This window comes from Hylobates moloch, unplaced genomic scaffold (genome assembly GCF_009828535.3).
Source record: "Hylobates moloch isolate HMO894 unplaced genomic scaffold, HMol_V3 SCAFFOLD_12, whole genome shotgun sequence".
In the NCBI taxonomy this organism is placed as follows: Eukaryota; Metazoa; Chordata; class Mammalia; order Primates; family Hylobatidae; genus Hylobates; species Hylobates moloch.
This window is the reverse complement of record NW_026652287.1, coordinates 84,829,827-84,854,833: the sequence shown is the minus strand read 5'-3', so window position 1 is coordinate 84,854,833 and position 25,007 is coordinate 84,829,827. Positions and strand designations below refer to the sequence as shown.

The window sequence follows — 25,007 nt, the reverse complement described above, 5'->3', positions numbered from 1 at the left end:
ACCTTACCCAGTGATCATAGTTGAAATTGTAAATATGCTTCTCCTGTCATAAAATATAATTTGTATATGAATAGGTAAGATATTTGCATTCCTTTTAACTCTGGAATTATATCATCTAGGCAATTGAATCATTGACTTAGAATAGCAGACCCAAAAGAGAGCTTGGTGGCTATCAAAAGCTCCTAAAAACTTTTCTTTCACTTCTCAATGGACCTCTCACCTTGTGGAAGAGTATGTTAATTCTTTATTACTACATACATATGCATGATAGGATATATTAGTATATTCTTATGCAACTATGCAGAGTAGATTTTGAAATAGTTTCTCAGTAGATAGTATTAATAAAAATCCACAAATATAGTTGGATGCATGAACAACATTCAAGGTTACATAGCAGAAATCATTAGATTTATTTCCACTTTGCTTATCACACCACTCTTCTGGCCGTCTTTACTAAACAATTTTTGATGTATTTATCTGCTTAAATATTAACTTTGACCAGTAATTATCATCTCTTTTTCTGTGAACAACAAGCCCTAAAAATAAACTGAGATATAGGGCAATTTTAAATGTATAGTATCACTGGACACAGGGCAGAGTCGTAAGTTGTGTTCAGCCTTGAAGGTCACTTTATTTCCTTGTGATTAATGTGCTAAGGTATCTTTTCACATAAGATTAATTGATTTTTATTTTTAAATAGAATGCATACTTTGGGAACTTTTTCACCTATCAGATTGGCAAAGATCAAAGAGATTATTTGTTACATAGAAGATGGTAGAAGAAAGCAGGCACTCTCATGCATTGCTGGTGATAGTGCAAATGAACACAATTTTTATAAAGGGCTATTTGGTAATATTTGTCAAAATTATAAAAGCTTGTACCTTTTGATCAAGCTGTTCCAGTTCTAGGAATTTATTCTACAGATATGGAGATGCAAGATATACAAAGTAATTTGTTGGAACATTGTAGTAGCAAATTATCAGCGATGATCTAAATATATGGTATACCTATACCAAGGAATATCATACAGAAGTTTTTTTAAATGAAGCTATTACATTGAGATCAAAAGTTTTGAAGAATTTATTTGAGTGAAAACCTAAGAGGTAGAATTATGCACATAGTAATAGTTGCGTAAAAACAAGCAGATTGGGGGCTGGTGGGGAGAAAACACATATTAGCTTGAATATATATAGAGTGTTTAAGTGTGTACACACATACATATATGCTTGAATATACAGAAAATATTTATTGAAGATTTTGATTACTTTTTGGGAGATACAGATGGTACAGTATATTTTAGGGAGAAAGGGTAGGAAGATATATATATATATATATATATGTATATATTTCTTTACTCTTTGCCCTTTAATATCATATTATAGTATTTTGTATTCAAAATATAAATATATAAAATATTTTAAAGTGAAGACAGAGGCAAATAAATGCCTTTGGTAGAGTTTGATTCATTCATCAGATGCCATGGAATTAGTAAGGTACAAAAGTCAATGAGTATTTTGACGACCCCCTGATTTTTGTTGTTGTTTCTGAATTTACAAGAAAGCTTCCTCTTTCAAGAGTTCTAGTAATAAAATTATATTGGAGAAGCATATTTAGTACTTGATTCAATAAAGTTAACCAATTATACTAGCAAAAAAGGCATAATTTTAGGGTATAAAAAAAGTCTTAATTTTGAGATGGGTGTTGAGTCCCATGTAGTTGTTAAGAAATAACACAGAGAGTTCTTGTGAGCTCTTGACAAATTTCCTGCAAATATAACATTTTGTGATAACCATATTAAACCTTCCTAATCAGAATACTGACATTGATACAGTTAAGTTACAAAAGAGTTCCATTACATAATGGCCTTTTATAACCACAACCACTTCACTCCAGTCCCCAGCCTCTCCTTAACTCCTGGCAACCTCTACTCTGTTCTCCATATTTATTTTTTGGTCATTGTAAGAATATTATATAAATGTAATCATACAGTATTCAATGTATTTCAATTGATGTTTTTTCACTCAGCATAATTTTCTGTAGATTCATCTAAGTTACGTATATTGGTAGTTTTTGCTGAGTAGTACTTAATGGTATGGATGTGCCAGAATTTATAACTATTTACCCATTGAATGACATCTGGATTATTTCTAGTTTAGGCTTAATGTAAATAAAACTGCTATGGACATTCCTGCATAGGCTTTTCTGGAACATAAATTTTCATTTATCTGGGATAAATGAGAACACTTGCTCGGTTATGTGGTAGCAGTGTGTTTAGTTTTTAAATGAACAGTCAAACTGTTTTCCAGAGTGTTTGTACAATTTTACATTCTCACCAGTAATGAATAAATGATCCATTTTCTCTGCATCCTTGCCAGAATTTGGTTGTCACTATATTTTGGCCATTCTAATAGGTATATAGCAACATCTTATTGTATTTTAAATTTGCATTTACCTAATGGCTAATAATATCGAGCCTCATTTCATGTGCTTATTTGTCATTCATATATAATATTCAATGACATGTCTCTACGTGTTTTCTTATTTTATTTATAATGGTCGAGTTTTTTTGTTGTTTGTTTTTTGTTTTTTTCGAGACGGAGTCTCCTTCTGTCGCCCAGGCTGGAGTGCACTGGCACCATTTCAGCTCACTGCAAGCTCTGCCTCCCAGGTTCACACCATTCTCCTGCCTCAGCCTCCCAAGTAGCTGGGACTACAGGTACCCGCCAACATGCCTGGCTAATTTTTGTATTTTTAGTATAGACGGGGTTTCACCGTGTTAGCCAGGATGGTCTCAATCTCCTGACCTCGTGATCCACCCGTCTGGGCCTCCCAAAGTGCTGGGATTACAGGCATGAGCCACTGCGCCTGGCAATGGTCGAGTTTTAAGAATTCTTTATATATTCTAAACACCAGTCCTTTGTGACCTTCAAATATATTCTCCCATTTTTAACCTTTTTTTTTTCATCCTCTTAATAGGTTCTTTCACAGAGCAAAAGTTTCAAATTTTGAGGCCCAGTTTATCAATTTTTGTGTTTCTGAATCCTGCTTTTGTCATGTCTAAGAGCTCTCTGGTTAACCCCAGATCTCAAAGATTTAATCTGATGATTTGTTTCTTTAAGTTTTATATTTTCCACTTAAGTTTGTGATTCATTTTGAATTAATTTTTGTGTAAGATATGAGCTTTAGGTTCAGGGGTGTAGTTTTGCCTGGGGATGTCCAATTATTTCCAGAATGATTTGTTGAAAGAGCTATTTTTTTCTCCATTGAAATTGCTTTGGTACTTTTATCAAAAATTAGTTGGGCATATTGTGTGCACTTCTTTCTGGGTAGCCTCTTCCATTACATTCATTTTTTTCTATCCTTTCACCAACCTCACATAGACTTCATTACTGTAGCTATATAATAAGTCATGAAATTAGGTAGAATCATTCCTCCCACTTCATTCTTCTGTTTACAATTGTTGTAGCTCCTCTAATTTTTTGCCTGTTCATATAAATTTTGAAATAATCTTCTTTGTAGAAAAATGTCACTGATATTTTGATAGGAATTCATTTAACAATATATCAATTTAGGGAAATTTGACATATTTCCTATGTTGAGCTTTCTAATCCATGAACATGGCATGTCTTCCCATACATTTAGATCTTCTTTCATTTACTTTATGAGCACTTTGTAGTTTTCAGCAAAAATGTACCATCCAGGTTTTGTTACATTTTCATGTAATTATGTCGGTTTAATGATTGTAATTGCTATTGCATTTTTAATTTCTGTGTTCACCGGTCTATTGGTAACATATGGAACTATAAATGATTTGTGTATGTTTCCTGTGTATTCTGTGACTTTTTTGGACTATTACTCTAAAAGGTATTTTTGTAGATTTATTAGAATTTATAATATAGACATTCAGAATGTCTACCAAAAAATTGAATACTGTATTATTACCTTCATATAACATTCTTGAAATGACCAAAAAATAAATATGGAGAACAGATTAGAGGTTGCCAGGAGCTAAGAAGAGCCTGAAGACTGGAGCAAAGTGGTTATAGTTAAAAAAAGGCCAACACAGGGAATCCTTATGTGATGCAACTCTTTTGTAACTTGGCTGTTCTTATTTCTTGATTTATGTGACTTATACGGGTAGCCTTCTGTATCCTTAGGTTCTGCATCCACAGATTCAACCAAATGCAGATGTGAATACAGTACTTGTGGGATGCAGGACCCACAGATGAATGTGGGACTTGAGCATCTGAGGATTTTGGTATTTGTGAGAGGTCTTTGAACAATGTCCCTTGGACACTAAGGGCTGACTGTATTTCCTTTTTCTTGCCTTATGCCACTCCTTAGAAATTCCAATACTGTGTTGAATAAGAGTGTGAGAGTAAATGTTTTTATCTTGTTTCTTACCCTGAAGGAAAAGCATTTAGTGTTTCACCAGTAAATATACTGTCAACTGTAAATTTTTTGTAGACTCTGTTGATCAAGTTGAGAAAGTTTCCTTCTATTCCTAACTTTTGACATTTTTGATCATAAATGGACATTGAATTTTGTCTTTTCTGCATCAGTAGATATAGTCATGTGATTTTTCCTTTAGCCTGTTATTATTGTATATTACATATTGATTTTTGAATATTGAACCAACCTTGAATACTTAAGATAAACCCTACTTGATCATGGAATATAATTCTTTTTATACATTGCTGAAGTCTGTTTTCTAACACTGTGTAAAGGAATTTTGTGTCTATATTCATTAGGAATATTGATCTGTAGTTTTTTATTTTTTATTATGATCTTCGCCTGGTTTTGGTATCTAAGTAATACTGCTTTCATAAAATGAAATACAAATTATTCTATCATCCTCTATTGCCTGAAGAGATTGTGTTGAATTGATGTTAATTCTTCTTTAAATGTTTGGTAGAATTTTCCAGTGAGATTTCTTTTGTGACAGTTTTAAAATTATGCATTCAACTTATTTATTAGTTATATAGCTATTAAATGATCTATTTCTTATTGGCTAAGTTGTGGTAGTTTGTGTTTTTTAAGGAACTGATTGGTTACACCTATGTTACTAAATTCATGTGTGTAGAGTTTTTGTTAGTATTCTCTCATGGTCATTTTGATGTCTGCAGATTTTGCAATGATAATTCCTGTTTCACTTACGATATCCAAGATGCCTTAAGCATGAAATTGACTATATGCAGCTTTACATATGATTGGCCAAATGTAGCTTTGAAAGTTAATACCTATTTTGTGGTTAAAATAAAATCGCTGTGTGTATTTAAAAACCTAAACCACATATCCTCTACGTAGATCTAGCCACATTGTGAACGGGTTATTGGACAATATTTTAAATTTCAGCAAAGTTTGTATAATTTTAGTTAAATCCAATACATAATTAATTTTATCCATAGACAAATGTTTCAGGTATCTATTGCTACACAACAAACCATTCTACAACATAGTGTCTTAAAATAATGACTTTTTAAAATCATTCTTCTGTGGGGTGGTTGGGCTCATTTGGGTGGTTCATTTGCTCTAATTGGTGTTAGCTGGCAGTTCAGCTAGGGCTGGAATATCAATACCTTTGTTCTTATGCCTTCAGCTTCACCTCAGATGATGGTTGCTTGAGACTATCTCTCTCTCTCTCTCTCTCTCTCTCTCTCTCCCCCCCACCCCCTTTCTCTCCCTTTCTCTCCCTCTTTCCATGTGGGGTTTCTAGCAGGAGAAGTAGACGTTTTAAATGGTGCCTAGCTTCCAAAAGAGGGAAAGCAGAAACTGCTAAGCTTCTATAGCCTTGAAACTTGCATAGTTTCACTGCTGCTGCCTTCTGGTCAAAGCAAACCAAAATTAACCCAGATTTTAAAGAAGAGAAAACAGCCTAGTACAACAAATAACTATAAAAGATCAAACAACATTTTATAAGGATTTATGAATAAATAAAACATATTCAGTGCCTTTACATTAATATTTTTAGAAAACATGGTATTAATTAGTTTAAATAATAGTATATGCCTCCTAAAGATGTGTCCAGTTCCTATTTCCTGATATCTATAAATGTTACCTAATTTGGAAGAAAAGTCTTTGCAGATATAGTATTGAGATGAAGACATGATTTCGAAAGATCCAGATGGGCCCTACATGCCGTGACAAGCATCCTTATAGGAAAGATGGAGAGGGATATTAGACTGAAGTAGAAGGAGGTAGGCAATCTGACTACAGAAACAGAGAATGGAGTAATGAGGCCACAAATTGAGGAATGCCAGCAGCCACCAGAAACTGGAGAAGGCAAGGTTCATACTCTCCCCTAGAGCCTCCTGAGGAAATACCACCCTGGTAACGCCTTGATTTGGGTTGACTGTAACTTAATTTGGATTCTTTGGTCTCTAGAAGTATGAAAGAATACATTTCTGTTGTTTTGAGACATTAAATTTGAAGTAATTTTTTTATTCTCAATGTTTTTTATTTTTTATTTTTTTTGATACTAGGGGGTATTAGTATATTTTATTTTTTTTGTTATACTTTAAGTTTTAGGTACATGTGCACAATGTGCAGGTTTGTTACATATGTATCCATGTGCCATGTTGCTGTGCTGCACCCATTAACTCATCACTTACATTAGGTATATCTTATGTTAATAAAACTTTGTCTTAAAAACTTTTTGTCTACTTCAGAAATCTTTAAAAGAATTTTGAAAGATTGTCTATCTTTGATTCACAGAAGTCAACAAAAATATACTCCAATTTATGAAAATTGCTTTATGATTATGATTAATTTTGAAATAATTACAGTTTCACAGAAGGGTGCACATGGAGGTCTATGCACCATTTACTCGATTTCCCCACCACTAACATCTTATGTAAGATATGGTACTATATCAAAACCAGCATATTGATGTTGGTATAATCTATAGTATGTCTACGTTTACTGCTCTATGAAATTTTATAAAACGTGTACCTTCTTCTATCCCTTACCACAATGAAGATAGTAACCTGTGCCTTACCATATGATTCTCTCCTGCTACTCTTTTATAAGCACACCCACTTACCCTCTCCATCCCTAACTCTTCAAACCATGAATATGTTGTTCATTTCTATAATTATGTTATTTCACAAATGTTATATAAAAAATTGTTATATATGTATTTCTTTGAAATTGGCATTTTTATATTGTTTTCACTGAGTATCATTTCCTTTAGGTACATGCAACATTTTGTTGCATGTATCAATAGTTCTTTTTTACTGCTGAGTAGTGGTTCATGGTGCAAATGTAGCACGGTTTAACCACTTGCCCACTGAAACGCATACTGGATAGTTTCCAGTTTTTGAGTATTATGAGTAAAGCTGCTATGGACATTTGTATACAAGTTTTGTAAGTTTTTTTTATTTTTCTATGATATATCTCTGAAATATAGTTGCTGGTTACTATGAGAAGTCTTTATTTTATTTTATTTTTATTTTTTTTGAGACGGAGTCTCGCTCTGTCGCCCAGGCTGGAGTGCAGTGGCGCGATCTCGGCTCACTGCAAGCTCCGCCTCCTGGGTTCACGCCATTCTCCTGCCTCAGCCTCTCTGAGTAGCTGGGACTACAGGCGCCCGCCACCACGCCGGGCTAATTTTTTTTTTTTGTATTTTTTAGTAGAGACGGGGTTTCACCGTGGTCTCGATTTCCTGACCTCGTGATCCGCCCGCCTCGGCCTCCCAAAGTGCTGGGATTGCAAGCGTGAGCCACCACGCCCGGCCGAGAAGTCTTTATTAGTGTTAAAAGTAACCAAGTTGTTTTTCAGAGTGGCTGTACCATTTTACATTTCCACCAGCAACATGTGATTGATTTAGTTTCTACATGTCCTCACCAATATTTGGTGGTGTTACTTTAAAAAATATAGTTTAGCCATTCTGATAGGTGTGTTATTTATAGCCCACCTTTGGGGAAAACAACATATATATTTAATGAAGTATAAATTGTGACTTGGTATTGTTATTTGTTAAAAAATGTTCCCTTCCTTTTGGTTGGCTCTGTAATTTTTTACTTGATAGCTCAGTGAAAAAATTTTATGTAAAGCAGGATATAATTTGCAAAATACATTTCAATTTATTGAATTCTACATTGTTAAAAATATTTCATATTATTCATCAAGATTATTTCAGTATTTCATGAAATCTCTTGATGAAAATATTTTTCCTCTATAATTATACCATAACTATAAACTAATCAGCATATGGTGACAATTTTTCTTGAGCATTACAATATGGTCCAAATTTTGATTTTATTTGGATGGTCTTTATTTTTGTCCTGTATTAGAAAATAGAAAAATGAATTTCATTTGAATCTATAAATAATTAAACATTAAAGTTAAATAAAACTTTTTTTTTCAGTGAAATTTTTAGTTGTCAAAGTCAGGGAGGTAATTTACTAGTGTTCTAGTGCTTTATTATAGAATACTAAGCTTGTGACAAATGCCAAAAATTAGCCAGTGCAGATATATATGTTTGAGTCATCCATCATATATGTCAGATGCAGATACCTACCTGCTACTTCAAGTGTTTGCATATCTTCACCGGAAATGTTAATTAAAATTTAATACAATTTCAAAAGAGATTGTAACAATGGCTTGGGAGGTAGAAAATTTTGAAAGGTGGAACAAGAATGACAGAAAGTATTGAGTTAATTTTGTAGTGAACATATTATAGCAAGACTGGTCAAGATAAAAACAAAGAAAAAGACCTATTACCAATATCAGTAATAAAGATATGATGACGAATTCTATATATGTTTAAAAGACTGTGGAATATTATAGAACACTTTATGGCAATGAGTTTGGCACCTTACATAAAATGGACAAATCCTTCAAAAAGATGGCTTACCAAAAGTAAAACAAGAAAAGGAAAATCTTAGTAGCTGTATAACAATGAAATGAATTGAATTTTTAATTTAAAACATTTTCAGAAAGAAAACCCCAAGCCCAGATGGCTTTATTGGTGAGTGCTGCCAAACTTTTAAAGAAGAATAAAACTAATTCTACACACATACTCTCAGAAAATAAAAGATAAATCATTTCAAAGCCTTCTAAGACACCACCAAAACCAGAGAAGCAAAATACATTATATATATATACACACACACATATATATGCATACACATGTATATATACGCATATATATATACACCCACTTTCCTATGCATGTAGTTGAAAGAAAATCTATAACAAAATATAGCAGATTTATTTTAGTGATATATTAAAAAGTAATTCATCTTGACCAAGTGAGGTTTATTTCATAAATGAAAGATTCTTTTAAGATACAAAAGCAACGAATGTGATACTCCATATGAATAGATGAAGAACTGATATGGTTATCTTAATAAAGGCAAAAATAATTTGTCAAAATTTAACACAGTAATTCAAACTAATGACCTCACTGAACTAGGAATATAAAGTAACTTCTCTAAACTAATAAAGGGATCTATGAAACAATGCCCAATTAACATTGTACGTAGGGGAATATTGTCTACTTTCCAAATAACACTGAGACATAAATGAAGATGTTTGCCTTTAGCATTTCTAGACAATGTTTTGGTGGATGTCTTAGCCAGTAAAATAAGTCAAGAGAAAGATATAAAAGTAAATAATTATAAAAATGAAAGTTAAATTATCATTATTGACTGATGACATGATTATGTAAGTGGAGGTCCCCCGGGATCTTAGAAAGATGCAAAACTTGATTTAGCATCTTTGTAGGCAGAAGCCTATATTAAAAATCAGTTATATTTCATATACTAGCAAAATATAATTGAAACCAAAAAAAGAATTTGCAATCGTTTGCAAACACACATTAATCGAAGATAAATTTAACAGTATATTGTGCAAGACCAATATACTGAAATCTCTGAAACACTGTCGAGAGAAATTAAAGACATGAAATAAACAATAAGATACACCAAGTTTATAGACTGGAAAACTCAATTTGGTAGATGTCAGTGTTCCCCAAATAGATCAATGAAATCAATGTAATTCAATTTTAAATCCTAGTAGGCTGGGTTTTTTTGTGGTAGAAATTGTCAAGCTGATTTCAAAAATTATGTGGAAATAAAAGAACCTAGAATAGGTGAAACAATCTTGAAAAAGAACACAAAAAGTAAAATGGTTGGGGTTAAGAACCACTGAGTTGGAAATTTATTATCATGATTTTAAAAATTTTGGATCTAGTTTTAAGTGCTTCAAAATAGATTTTGAAAAATATATGAAGATAACTAAAACAATACAAAAAATGAGAGACTGAGAAAAAGGTAAATATAAGTTCAAATTTAAGTAATGTAAAGTTCCCAACATATTTGTGCATTTATGTTCATTTACATAGATAGATGAATGGAAATATAGCAGTAGTTTTTGATTCATAATTGGTAAGCCATTTGGGGTTCTTTGCAAGCTGTAGAAACTGATGCTGGATAAGAGGCAAAGAAAAGTAATATTGGCAGTCACAGGAGCTCAAAGAAACAATGGGGTGCTTGGCAATGAAATGGAAAAAGGCAAGAATGAAAATAGTTCTGAAAACTAGGAACCAATGTCCATGACTACGGTAGTATTTACAGCCTGGGCATAATGCCTTTGATGGAATTGGATGACATGCCTACTTTTTGATCTCTTTGTGCCTCTCCTCAAGATTAAAACTCCAGGGAGGTGGAAACTAAGCAAATGCTGAATATTTTTCAAAGATAGTGGCAGTATTTTTTTTTCCTTTCTATGCATGGCTTTTGCAGTAGGGTTTTTTTGTCCCTTCCATCAAAAAGTAAGGTTTATCTCTACTCTTGAATCAGTATGGACTTACGTTTGAGACTTTCTTTGGCCAATGAGGCATTAGCCAATGTGAAATAGAGAGAGGCTCTAGTAGCACTTGTACATTGGGCTCACCTTTTTTTTGGCTACGGTTGGAAATCTGAGCTACAATATGAACAAGTTGCAGCTAGTATTTTGGAGAGATTACTTATAAGCAAACCAAAGTGCTCCAGCTGATAGCCTGACTTTTGCTAAAATGTCAGTTAGACCATATTAGACCACCTCCTTGGAACTGACAGATCACTGCAGTGCAGGACTGAATTCAAGAACAACTGATTCTGTAAGCCTAGTTCACGCTGCTAATTCAGCGAAGCATGAACGAATTAAATTGTTTTTCAAAGCCACTAAATATAGAGGAGATTTGATGTGCAGCAATGGATAACTGAAACAAACAAAAAGTTGTGTTAAGGAGAAAATTAAAACATGTAGCATTGGCTCTGGACCTAACATTGTCCTTAATATTACAGAAGCATCTACAACAAATCAGTTATATAAGTGTTGTGATAATCATAGTAATAAAAGAGAGAATATATTGAGTCCTCTCAGTGTGCTTGTGTCCGGAATTGGTGGGTTCTTGGTCTCACTGACTTAAAGAATGAAGCCGCGGACCCTCGCAGTGAGTGTTACAGCTCTTAAGGTGGCGCGTCTGGAGTTGTTCATTCCTTCTGATGTTCGGATGTGTTCGGAGTTTCTTCCTTCTGGTGGGCTCGTGGTCTCGCTGGCTCAGGAGTGAAGCTGCAGACCTTTGCAGTGAGTGTTACAGCTCTTAAGGCAGCGTGTCTGGAGTTGTTCATTCCTCCCGGTGGGTTCGTGGTCTCGCTGGCTTCAGGAGTGAAGCTGCAGACCTTCCCGGTGAGTGTTACAACTCATAAAAGCAGCATGGACCCAAAGAGTGAGCAGTAGCAAGATTTATTGCAAAGAGCGAAAGAACAAAGCTTCCACAGTGTGGAAGGGGACCCGAGTGGGTTGCCACTGCTGGCTCCGGCAGCCTGCTTTTATTCTCTTATCCAGCCCCACCCACGTCCTGCTGATTGGTAGAGCCGAGTGGTCTGTTTTGACAGGGCGCTGATTGGTGCGTTTACAATCCCTGAGCTAGACATAAAGGTTCTACACCTCCCCATCAGATCAATTAGATACAGAGTATGGACACAAAGGTTCTCGAAGGCCCCCCCAGAGCAGCTAGATACAGAGTGTCGATTGGTGCACTCACAAACCCTGAGCTAGACACAGGGTGCTGATTGGTGTGTTTGCAAACCTTGAGCTAGATACAGAGTGCCGATTGGTGTATTTACAATCCTTGAGCTAGACATAAATGTTCTCCAAGGCCCCACCAGAGCAGCTAGACACAGAATGTCAATTGGTGCATTCACAGACCCTGAGCTAGACACAGGGTGCTGATTGGTGTATTTACAATCCCTAAGCTAGACATAAAGGTTCTCCACATCTCCACCAGACTCAGGAGCCCAGCTGGCTTCACCCAGTGGATCCTGCACCGGGGCTGCAGGTGGAGCTGCCCGCCAGTCCCGCGCCACAGGCTCGCACTCCTCAGCCCTTGGGTGGTCAATGGGACTGGGCGCCGTGGAGCAGGGGGTGGCGCTCGTCTGGGATGCTGGGGCCGCACAGGAGCCCATGGATTAGGGGGAGGCTCAGGCATGGCGGGCTGCAGGTCCCGAGCCCTGCCCCGTGGGAAGGCAGCTAAGGCCTGGTGAGAAATCGAGCGCAGCGCCAGTGGGCTGGCACTGCTGGGGGACCCAGTACACCCTCCGCAGCTGCTGGCCTGGTGCCAAGCCCCTCATTGCCCGGAGCCCGGCAGGGCCGGCCGGCTGCTCTGAGTGAGGGGCCCGCCAAGCCCATGCCCACCTGGAACTCCAGCCGGCCCGCAAGTGCCGCGCGCAGCCCCGGTTCTTGCTCGCGCCTCTCCCTCCACACCTCCCTGCAAGCTGAGGGAGCCAGCTCCCGCCTTGGCCAGCCCAGAAAGGGGCTCCCACAGTGCAGCGGTGGGCTGAAGGGCTCCTCAAGTGCCACCAAAGTGGGAGCCCAGGCAGAGGAGGCGCCGAGAGCTAGCGAGGGCTGTGAGGACTGCCAGCATGCTGTCACCTCTCATACTGACATTGACTTATGCACTTTATCAGTAGATAAGTATATTATTGTTCTCATTTTATAAATGAAGAAACTGAAGCACAGTTTAATAACTTGCCAGGGTCATAAAACCATAAGTGACAGAGTTACAATTTGAACTCAGATAGTCTCTTTCTAAAACCTATGTATAAATATTTGGGACCAATACCTGTCTTTTCATATCAAAACATATTGATTCTTATAATATCACATTATAATTAAATAAGAAAGATTATATGAAAACATGAAGAGCTTGAGGTCATTATCCTCTTTTACATAATAAGTTTTTTTTGTTTTTTTTTTTTAAGACAGATCTCACTCTGTCACCCAGGCTGGAGTGCAGTGGTGCAATCTCAGCTCACTGCAACATCCACCTCCTGGCTCAAGTGATTCTTGTGCCTCAGCCAACCAAGTAGCTGGGACTAAAGGTGCATGCCACCAGGCCTGGCTAATTTTTGTAGTTTTTGGTAGAGATGGGGTTTCACCATGTTGGCCAGGCTGGTCTTGAACTCCTGGCATCAAGTGATCTGCCCATCTCAGCCTCCCAGTGCTGGAATTACAAGCGTGAGCCACTGTGCCCAACCAAGTCATATTTACACAGTATCTATTACTTCCTACACGAAAGATGAGCATATTTTCACACTTTTATTTCTTTTTCTCCTCTCATTTCAATTTTTGATTTTTTTGTAATTTAATTCACAATTGTCCCCTGCACATAATTTCTATAAAAGGTAAACCATATCTCCTTGTTTAAATTAATGTTCACTTCTATTCTTTAACATGGCTCCTCTTTACTAAGATCTTTTACTTTGTTTTCTCTGTTTGGCTAAATTTTACGATTATGTAGTCTTTCCCTCCATTCCCCACTCCTTCATCCCATAGGGCTCATCATTTCTCTTATGCTTAGGAATATTTGCCTGTGGCTTTTATAATCGGAATACAAATTAATTGGGTATAAAATTGGAAATCACATATTTTTCTCTTAGTTTTATTGAAATTAATGAATATTATGAGAAGTGTTTTAATTTCATCTATTAATGGTATTATGAGAAGTGTTTTAATTTCATCTTTCTACTTCTGCTTGAAATCCCTAGGAATTCTTTATCTTAGTAATTTATCAGTGTTTACTCTTCTGTATTGTTATTAGTATTTGCAAATACAAGTCTTCAAGCAAAACCTCTCCTTTTCTTTTAGTATTTTGTGTTTTATTAATTGTATTATTGTGTTTGGCTATACCAATTAGAAGTTTGTTGGATTACCTTTAGCTGACTTCAGTTTTCATTAGCTTTCTTCTAAATTACTTTAAAATATTTGTAACTTTTCATTTCTGTTTTGTGAACTTTCTTTACATCTGTCCTTCATGTCTCAGATATAGTTTCGGTAGTGTTTATTCTGGTTTCTGTTGTTTCTTTTTCTTTATTTTATTTTATTTGAGACACAGTCTTGCTCTGTCACCCAGGCTGGAATGCAATGGTATGATCTCTGCAATCTCTGCCTGCAACCTCTGCCTCCCCAGTTCAAATGATTCTCCTGCCCCAGCCTCCTGAGTATCTGGGATTACAGGCGCCTGCCACCACACCTAGCTAATTTTTGTATTTTTTTAGTGGAGAGGGAGTTTCACCATATTGGCCAGTCTGGCCTCAAACTCCTGGCCTCAAGTGATCCACCCGCCTCGTGCTCCCAAAGTGCTGGGTTTACAGGCATGAGCCACCACACCTGGCCTTCAGTTGCTTCTAATGTGATTTTTAGTCCTCTGCTGAATTCTCCCATTTCTTGTGTTCATCCACTTACCTTTTTCTTTCAGTTAATCTTTTAGTTCACTTCCATGAAATTTATTTTAAATAAATGTTTTCTTTGTAACTCTGAAGCACATTGTTTCCTGGTGTATATTTATATTCTGTATATGTCTTTTGCTTATGTTTCTTCCTCTGTCCACTATCATCTCTATCTTTCCATTTCCATACACATATTTTTCATTATTTGGAACTACTCATTTTCAATAGGAAAATTTCTATATTGGAATATTTTTTGACATGGAAAGTAGTGCCGTACAAATTGAGTGAGCTGGGGAACTCCACATTTTCAGTTTAGATTTATTCTCTGAAAGAGAGGTTGGCAAATGTTTTCAGTGAAGAGTTAGTAAACATTTTAGACTTTATGGTCCATAACAATAACTCTGTTGTTGTAGCACAAAATCAGCCATAGCAATATGTAAATCTATGGGCATGGATACGTGCCAACACAATCTTTTTTTATAAAATACAGATGGTGGGTTGTATTTGGCCCATGAGCAATATTTTATGGGCATGGATACGTGCCAATACAATCTTTTTTACAAAATACAGATGGTGGGTTGTATTTGGCCCATGAGAAATATTTTGTTGACTCCTGCTCTATTGTACAGTTGTAGACAGGAGGCTCTTACCAAATAATGATGAGGACAAGTATTACAACTCTTCGGTACAGATGAAATGCAGTGAGTGATGGTTTGTTCCTCAGTTGATTCTCTGTCACAAGAATGGATGCCGCTAAGTTGGCAGAGGCTGTGCTGTTACTTGATACTAATTCCACTACTGTCCATATGACCTATCAAGCACTGATACTTTATCACTCTATCTCTCTTCCGGGACATTTCTCTTCATTTCTTCTTCTATTCCCAGATGTAACAGTTGTAATACATTTTTGGCAATTGCCAACCTCTCTTTTGATTTTCTTTTTCGTCTATGTTTATGGACTAAGTTTTTAGGTGGGTTTTTAGAATTTATAAAAATGGTTATGCTTCAAGAAAGTTACTCTTTTTTTTTTTTTTTTATACTTTAGGTTTTAGGGTACATGTGCACAATGTGCAGGTTTGTTACATATGTATCCATGTGCCATGTTGATTTCCTGCACCCATTAGCTCGTCATTTAGCATTAGGTATATCTCCTAATGCTGTCCCCGCCCCCCCCCCCCCCCCACCCCACAACAGTACCCGGAATGTGATGTTCCCCTTCCTGTGTCCATGAGTTCTCATTGTTCAATTCCCACCTATGAGTGAGAACATGCGGTGTTTGGTTTTTTGTCCTTGCGATAGTTTACTGAGAATGATGTTTTCCAGTTTCATCCATGTCCCTACAAAGGACACGAACTCATCATTTTTTATGGCTGCATAGTATTCCATGGTGTATATGTGCCACATTTCCTTAATCCAGTCTATTGTTGTTGGACATTTGGGTTGGTTCCAAGTCTTTGCTATTGTGAATAGTGCCGCAATAAACATACGTGTGCATGTGTCTTTATAGCAGCATGATTTATACTCCTTTGGGTATATACCCAGTAATGGGATGGCTGGGTCAAATGGTATTTCTAGTTCTAGATCCCTGAGGAATCGCCACACTGACTTCCACAATGGTTGTTCATATGGAACCAAAAAAGAGCCCACATTGCCAAGTCAATCCTAAGCCAAAAGAACAAAGCTGGAGGCATCACGCTACCTGACTTCAAACTATACTACAAGGCTACAGTAACCAAAACAGCATGGTACTGGTACCACAACAGAGATATAGATCAATGGAACAGAACAGAGCCCTCAGAAATGATGCCGCATATCTACAACTATTTGATCTTTGACAAACCTGACAAAAACAAGAAATGGGGAAAGGATTCCCTATTTAATAAATGGTGCTGGGAAAACTGGCTAGCCATATGTAGAAAGCTGAAACTGGATCCCTTCCTTACACCTTATACAAAAATTAATTCAAGATGGATTAAAGACTTAAATGTTAGACCTAAAACCATTAAAATCCTACAAGAAAACCTAGGCAATACCATTCAGGCCATAGGCGTGGGCAAGGACTTCATGTCTAAAACACCAAAAGCAATGGCAACAAAAGCCAAAATTGACAAATGGGATCTCATTAAACTAAAGAGCTTCTGCACAGCAAAAGAAAGTTACTCTTAAAAATTTGAAATTGATCTGGCTTCTAAATTGTTGTCGCTATACTTAGTTTTAATAAATCTCTTCAGAAACTAAATTTATTTACTTACTTTTGGCTATATGAAACCTGTGCACAAGAAGTGAATTCTTATGTTCAGTGGGTGCATGGTCTTAAAGTAAAATACAAACAAGCTTGGCATGGTGGCTCATGCTTGTAATCCTAGCACTTTGGGAGGCCGAGGTGGGTGGATCGCGAGGTCAGGAGCTCAAGACCAGCCTGACCAAGAAGGTGAAACCTCATCTCTACTAAAAATACAAAAATTAGCCGGGCGTGGGGATGGGTGCCTGTAATCTCAGCTACTCAGGAGGCTGAGGCAGAGAATTGCTTGAACCTGGGAGGCGGAGGTTGTGGTGAGCCGAGATCGTGCCACTGCACTCCAGCCTGGGCAACAGTGAGACTCCATCTCAAAAAAAAAAAAAAAATACAAACAAAAATGAAGACATCTAATAGTGCAAAATACTTGTTTAGTTACATGATCTTATTCTTTAAACCTTTCAGTTCATTCATTCAACAGACAAGTTTAAACATTGGTAATATGGGGGTGAGTAAGATCAACAATGTCATTCTCAAGGCAATGACTTATTTTTTCCCAGACTTACATGTTATTGTGACTATTTTAGTGTTAATTACAATTCTTCCCCTATCTTCCTACAACCACCCCAGACAGACCAAGAAGTGGGACAGAGTAAGAACAATAGTAAGAAAAGAGAGCTTAGATAATTTTATTTATAATATCATTAAGGATTCATTATAGTTTTTTGCTCATATGAGAAAAGGAGCTCTTAATGCATGCAAATACCCACTTCAACTCCCTTTTTAATAAGTATTTTATTTTATAAAGTTTGGCTAGAGTTGTTATACAATATCTATAGTATATGTTTATGTATATTCAAAGTGTTTACGATATAATATTACATTTAAAATTTGTTTACATTAGATACTGATTTTTTAAAGTAGAAAATATGACCTTCAGGTAGTCTGATCAGAATTTTTAAGTGTAAACTTTGCCAAAGGATATCTTATGTAAATTGGTAAGGATTATTCACTTGGTGTGTAAAAAACATGCAGTAGTAGCCAAAGGTATTACCTTTCATTTTGATTTTTGTGTGTGTATTTTTTTGTCCAAAGAATAGAAATGTATAGAAGAGATATAGTATTTTCCGTAAAAATTTGGGGGAGATTCATGGTTAACACCATTTAAAACTTTTTTTCTTTATAAAATATTGAGTGTTTTTACTATAATAGTATCTCTAAGCTCGGATATACTCCTTGCTTTTCTGTCTGTATGGAAAAAGCAAAAGGAATAAGAAACCGAAGTTTATTGTGGGAACTGAGGTTAAGAGAGGCATAACTATCCGCATTTACACAATTAATAAGTTATAGTGCTAGGACACAACTCCAAATTTGTCAGACTAAAATCCATGCTCTTATCCATATATCACTTGCTACTATGCCAACACATTTTACCTTCAGATAATTTAATAAATGTAAATGTTTTTTCTGGATAATTCATGTCTTACAAATCACAATTTTTTATATGTCAGGTTGTTTTCTTCCAGCAAATACCATCTAGAAATTTGTTTATTTCAGTTTTTCAATGGCTATATTTATTAATGTATTCAACTAATATTTATTGAGCTGTAGGGGAAAATAATATAAATTAAACAGACAAAATGTCAAACCTCATGAATTATTTCCATATCAAAACTTTGTTGGCCTCTGTGAAATAGTCACTGTGATCACTTCTCGGCCTTTTTGCTAAGATCAAGTGTAGTATCTGTTCTTATCAGTTTAAAATAATCACTGTGGGAAGTTTTACACCTATTCTGGAGATGTGTCTATCACTCAAAATATTTTGGGAATGCATCTCTTTCACAATTTTCTAAACAGTTTTCCCTTAATCTTCACCAAATCCTAAATGAGAAGTGTTTGTTCTTAGGATATATATTTTAATTTTAGAAACAACTAAACATCATCCCAACCTAAAGGCAACGAATTAGTTACATAGTAAGTTAAGTAATTTTTTTTCCACTGGGTTACCCAACACTTTGTCTTGCTCATTAAGATTATAGATTGAAATATGATAGCTGTTTTCTTTGAATTTTAATGTCAATCTAACAGCAGTTCTCTTAAGAAATTCTATTTTATTCCAGAAATGAAGGGCAGAATTCTTGGGCTACCATTTCATAAGCTTCCTGATCCAGATTTGAAGAGAAGCACTCATATTTTCAGTCACATTTTAACATAGACAATGTCGCTGGTCTGTAGACATGTCTTGTATACTTACTTGGTCTGTATCTGAGTGGGGAAAAGGATAGGAGATGTAACATACAAATAAAGAAAGGAAAAAAAAATCCCAAAGTGATTACAGTGTTTTTCTTGAGCTATTAAGAGACTGATCACATATATAATGTACATTTCGATCATTTCTCATCTCATTTATACTTTTCCTTATGTTTGGGTATGACCTCACTCCATTTGTGCTCAACTCTAATTTTATCCAACATTCCTGATCTTTCCTGTTGTAATAATGTCGGGTCATTTAAATTCTGCACTATAGTATTGTTATTTGATGTACCTTTCTCTCTATTAAATACAAGATCCTTAAAAACATGCTTTGTACGTTTCATTGATTATTGTATCCCATAAAGCCCCATCACGATAAATATCAAATAGGTTGGGTGCGATCGCTTATGCAATATAATCCCAGCACTTTGGGAGGCCAAGGCGGGATCCCTTGAACCCAGAAGTTCGAGATCTGCCTAGGCAACATAGTGAGACTTCATCTCTACAAAAAAAAAAAAAAAAAAAAGAAAAAGAAAATTAGCTGGGTGTGGTGGTACACACCTGTAGTCCCAGCTACTTCTGGGACTGAAGCAAGAGGCTCTCTGGGAGAGGTACAGGCTGCAGTGAGTCCTGATTTTGCCACAGCACTCCAGCCTGGGTGACAGAGTGGGACCCTGTCTCCAAAAATAAAATAAAATAAACTAGGTTAAATTTTTGAGAAGAACAATTAATATCAAATGAGTGAATGACGAATATTTGAATGGAAGAGACTATATATGAGACAAATTTACAGAGTTGGTTTGCAATTGTGTATATAATTCCACAAGGAACAAAATCAGGAATATATAAGAAAATATCTGCTTTAGTCAGGGAGGAAAAAATAAAGAATTAAGAAAAAGAGTCCTAAAAGTTTAGTTACTAATGAACAGAATATTCATTATGCATTGGAGTGTATCTGAGATTTTTGCAAGAAGGAGGATGTTAGCTAAGAAAATTGTATTTGAAGCTCATATGTGCTTTAAAATTCTTATACTTATGGGAATAGTAAGCTCTGAAATGCTAAAGACAATTGCATGTTTTATACTCTGTAGAAAGGGTTCCTATCATAAAAATAAACAAAAAAGAATAATTCTGTATTTTAAATATTTTTCATCATTAAATATGATCACATTTCAAGTTATAATTTTACAGGTACCTACAGAATACTGGACATACGGATTCAGAAACCAGAAGGCTTTATCACCTTGAATCAAGGATTTATTTGATATCATCCTCAGTCTTTACTTCCTATCAAGTAACATTGTTTTGAAAAACAGAATTAACACATTTGCCATAAGGGAGTTTTTTTTTTTTGTTTTTTTTTTAAATACTTCCCTTACTCTCCAATGCCCAAAAATAGCAAGGTGGTAAAAAGAGAATTAGATGATGATGTTACTGAGTCTGTCAAAGACCTTCTTTCCAATGAAGACTCAGCTGATGATGCTTTTAAGACAAGTGAACTAATTGTTGATGGCCAAGAAGAGAAAGATACAGATGTTGAAGAAGGATCTGAAGTCGAAGATGAAAGACCAGCTTGGAACAGTAAACTACAATACATCCTGGCCCAAGTTGGGTTTTCTGTAGGTTTAGGAAATGTGTGGCGATTTCCATACCTATGTCAGAAGAATGGGGGCGGTAAGTAATTTTTTTAAGTGATAAATTACTGTAGTAAATTGCAATTGGGTTTCTCAAAGAGCTCCTATTATTGCTGTGTCTCATTATTTTTGAAACTTTCAATTTCATTGTAAAGCTAGAGAAACCCACTTCTTTGTGGGAAGTGAGCCCAGATATGTTTTCGGATTAGGTTTCCACAGGAGCAGATGGGCTTGCTGTGAATACTCAGGGATTGCTTAAGGGTAACACATTCTCAACTTCTTTCTCTGGAAGCTTATTAAACATCTCTGAATTACTGAGTGAAACTTTTCTTGCATCATTTGTGCCTGTAAGTTATTCCCTTTGAAGAATAACCTAAAGCTTCTGATATATGACAATACTGGTGAAGGAAAACAGAGAATTTTCTCTCCATGATTTATTAATTCTTAATTTTAAGTTGCCTCATTCTTCAAAAAATAAAAAATGATATGTAACTTAGAATAATTATAATCTTCAAATGCTGATGAGAACATTTAGATCCCAGTAGAAGGTATGTAAACAGATAATATAATGCTAGACATTCTTCATCCTTAGGCATTTTATGTATTTCCTTTCCAGTTCTATGGGGTATTTTGGAACAATGTTCAGTTTCAAAGACAACTTTAAAGAAATTAGCAACCTTAATTTTAAACAAAATTATCTGCAACATCATTGCTATTCTTGCTATTAATATTTGTATTTGTACTTATAGTTATAAAGGCTTACTTAGCAAAATTATCTTAGAAGTCTAGGGAAAAAACTTAACAAAGGGGAAAATTATTTATGTATGATGCTAGTTCTATAGTACACCAAAATCAAACTGAATTTAATTTAACTAACATTGGATTGAAATGTTATTATCTATGTATATGAAATATTATCATGTACATATACATGCTGTTAAAATAAGTGTGGCTGAAAACAAAATATTCCGTAAGTCATGCATTTCAGGACACAAAGTATATAAAGAATATTTTGGTATTTGATTCTAGTTTGTGATAATTTTATTGACTGGACAAAAATATGGTTTTTTTAAATGTGGTTGTAATCTATAAACCCTACATCAAATAAAATAATAAAACCCATGCATATGTAAATTTTTTCCTGGCCACTAAACATGAAACTCTAAGATGTTATGGTGACAAAATATGTTTAAGATGTCTTTTAGTTAATTCAAACAGGCACAAAACAAAAGGTTTGGAAAAAGTAGCCCAGTTGGCAAATCTGCCTTAGAGGTAAAGATGGATACATAGAGTCAGTGATGCACTATGCATTCCTATACTGAAAATCTCCTTAGCTAGCCAGCAACCTCACACATGAATTATTGATTAAATCAGCTGTAAGCACCTATGTACTATCCTGCTTTTTGTTTCTCACAAATCATTCCATTTGCCAAGACTAGCAGAATATCAATTCTGGTTTTAAGACTTTTTTGCCTTGTAAGTCGTATTGACCACACTATTAAGGAGGATAGCTGATTTGGCTGAAAAGTCAGGTTGACTTCCATTTAGTACAATTTCTCTCTTGCTGGAGAGTGCTAAAAGATTTTATATGTAGTAATTGGTTCTTAGCACACCTGGCTCCTCCTTCTTATTTCCATATATTAAAAAAGTCAAAATATCTTTTGTAGTATTAATTCTTTTCTACTAAACGGAAATACTAGAAAGCAGTACCGTACATATTATAAGATACCAACCGATTTTTCACTTTAGAATGGTTGTTACAGTACCAAAGATTGTACTGACCATTCAGTATGGCATTGAGTCTTCTAATTGTTGCAGGAATATTTTCTGGCTACACAACCAGAAGATAGCCCTCTGCCTCAGGCTATCAAAATCTTATTCATGAATCATTTAAGCACTTTTTGAGTAATAGAAAAAAAAGGTTATAGAGTCAATATAAGTTTATTTGCCTAATGATATTATCCTTTTAAAGCACAACGGTTAAGCGAAGTAGGTGGTATAGCATAGAGACTTCCAGATCAGGTTTTGAAGTTGGAATTTGACTGTTTGAAGCCTTGCTTTTTTTCACACTAACCATGTGACCTTTCACAGGCTACCTCATTTGTTCAGGCTTAGTTTCCACCCTGTGAAATAGGGTTAATAATTGTATCTATCTCCAAGGATTCTTGTAAGAGATGCATTAATAGCTACAGGCAACGTGCTTAGAAATGTGGCTGGCAAATAGTACATGTTCAGATATATGTATTTAAAGCATAACACGTTTATTTAATCGTAGCCTTACAAGACATGAGAACTTTCAGAAATGAAGACCCAAAGACTCAGGGAAAACTTTTTTTTTTTTTTTTTTTTTTTTTTCTGAGACCGAGTCTTGCTCTTTTGCCTAGGCTGGAGTTCAGTGGCGCAATCTCGGCTCACTGCAAGCTCCACCTCCCGGGTTCACGCCATTCTCCTGCCTCAGCCTCCAGAGTAGCTGGGACTACAGGCGCCCGTCACCACGCCCGGCTAATTTTTTTTATTTTTGGTAGAGACAGGGTTTCACCGTGTTAGCCAGGATGGTCTTGATCTCCTGACCTCGTGATCCACCCGCCTCGGCCTCCCAAAGTGCTGGGATTACAGGCGTGAGCCACCGCACCCGGCCAACTGTCTGTTTTTATGCTTAGATTACGTGAAGAATAGGCAGCCATGTAGAAATGTGATTGGACAAAAGGGTAGATTTAATGAGAATAGACTAAAGGAAGCAAACTCAGCAAGTCCTGTCTGTTCAGATTTCTTCTTGACCTCTCTGAGTAGCATTCCTTCCTCCTGGATACGAAACATGACGTCTCTGGAATGAGGATCTTCAAGGGAGAAGGAAGAAAATGACATTCCTAGGTTTTGTGGCTTGCTATGGGGAAGAGGCATTCTAGTTTCTATGACCCACCTTGAGGGAAAAGAAATCTTGTGTCTGTGACTTGCTTCAGGGACAAAAAAAGAGTGAGAGACAGGAGAAAAGGAAAAGGCCAGGAAGCCTTGGCTTCCGAGGTCCTTCCAATTTCCTTTAGTTCAAGGCACCCAGCATGCCAACATGCCACGCTTAAAAGAAAAATTATTTCAATAGCTTTTGGAGTACAAGTGGATTTTTGTTACATAAATGAATTATATAGTGATGAATTCAGAGATTTTAATGCACCTCTCACCCAAGTAGCATACATTGTACATAATATGTAGTTTTTTAACCCTATTCCCCATCCCAATCTTCCCCTTCTGAATCTCTAAAGTCCATTACATCATACTGTATGCCTTTGCACACTTATAGCCTAACTCCTACTTATAAATGCGAACATAAAGTTTTTGGTTTTTTACTCCTAAGTTACTTCACTTAGAATAATGGCTTCCAGCTCCGTTCAATTTAATATGAAGGGCATTATATTGTTCCTTTTTATGGCTGAGTAGTATTCTATGGTGCATAATATCACCTTTTCTTTATCCACTCATTAGTCGAAGGGCAATTAGGTTGGTTCCACATCTTTGCAATTGTGAATTGTACTGCTGTAAACATATGCATGTAAGTGTCCTTTTCTTTTTGTTTTTGGCTTTTTTTTTTGACAAGGTCTCACTGTGTCACCCAGACTGGAGTGCAATGGTGCAATCTCAGCTCACTGCAACCTCTCCCCCTCTCTGGACTCAAGAGTCAATCTTCCCACCTCAGCCTCCCGAGTAGCTGGGACCACAGGCGTGCACCCCATGCTCAGCTGTTTTTTTGTTTTTTTTTTTTTAAGTAGAGATGGGGGTCTCACCATATTGCCCAAGCTGGTCTCAAACTCCTGAACTCAAGCGATCTGCCAGCCTCGGCCTCCCAAAGTGCTGAGATTACAGGCATGAGCCACCGTGCTCAGCCTCAAGTATCTTTTTCATATAATAACTTTTTTTCCTTTGGGTAGATATCTAGGAGTGGGCTTGCTGGATTGAATGTAGATCTACTTTTAATTCTTTAAGGGTTCTTCATACTGTTTTCTATAGAAGAATTTCAGATAGAAGAAAAGTCTTAAGTATCCAACAGCATGTCATGCACACATAACTGGAAAAAAATCTCCAATGAGTTCAGTCATAATTCTTTCTCTCTTTTTTCTTACTCATTCACATGCATATAAACAATCCATTCATAATCCAAGATTTGATGCAGGTGTT

The 25,007-nt window shown here is 36.0% G+C and overlaps 1 protein-coding gene and 1 pseudogene across 2 annotated transcripts in view; both read left to right on the top strand.

Annotated features, from left to right (window-relative positions):
• SLC6A15 (solute carrier family 6 member 15) overlaps positions 1–25,007 on the top strand; it is a 70,826-nt gene that overhangs the window by 2,869 nt on the left and 42,950 nt on the right. For both annotated transcript variants that reach the window (XM_058425500.1, XM_032170857.2), the window contains exon 2: positions 20,398–20,880. In XM_058425500.1, coding sequence (XP_058281483.1) covers positions 20,592–20,880 — 289 coding nt within the window. In that variant the 5' untranslated portion in view covers positions 20,398–20,591. The remainder of the gene's footprint in view (positions 1–20,397; positions 20,881–25,007) is intronic.
• On the top strand, positions 18,659–18,812 carry LOC116479828 (U2 spliceosomal RNA; annotated as a pseudogene).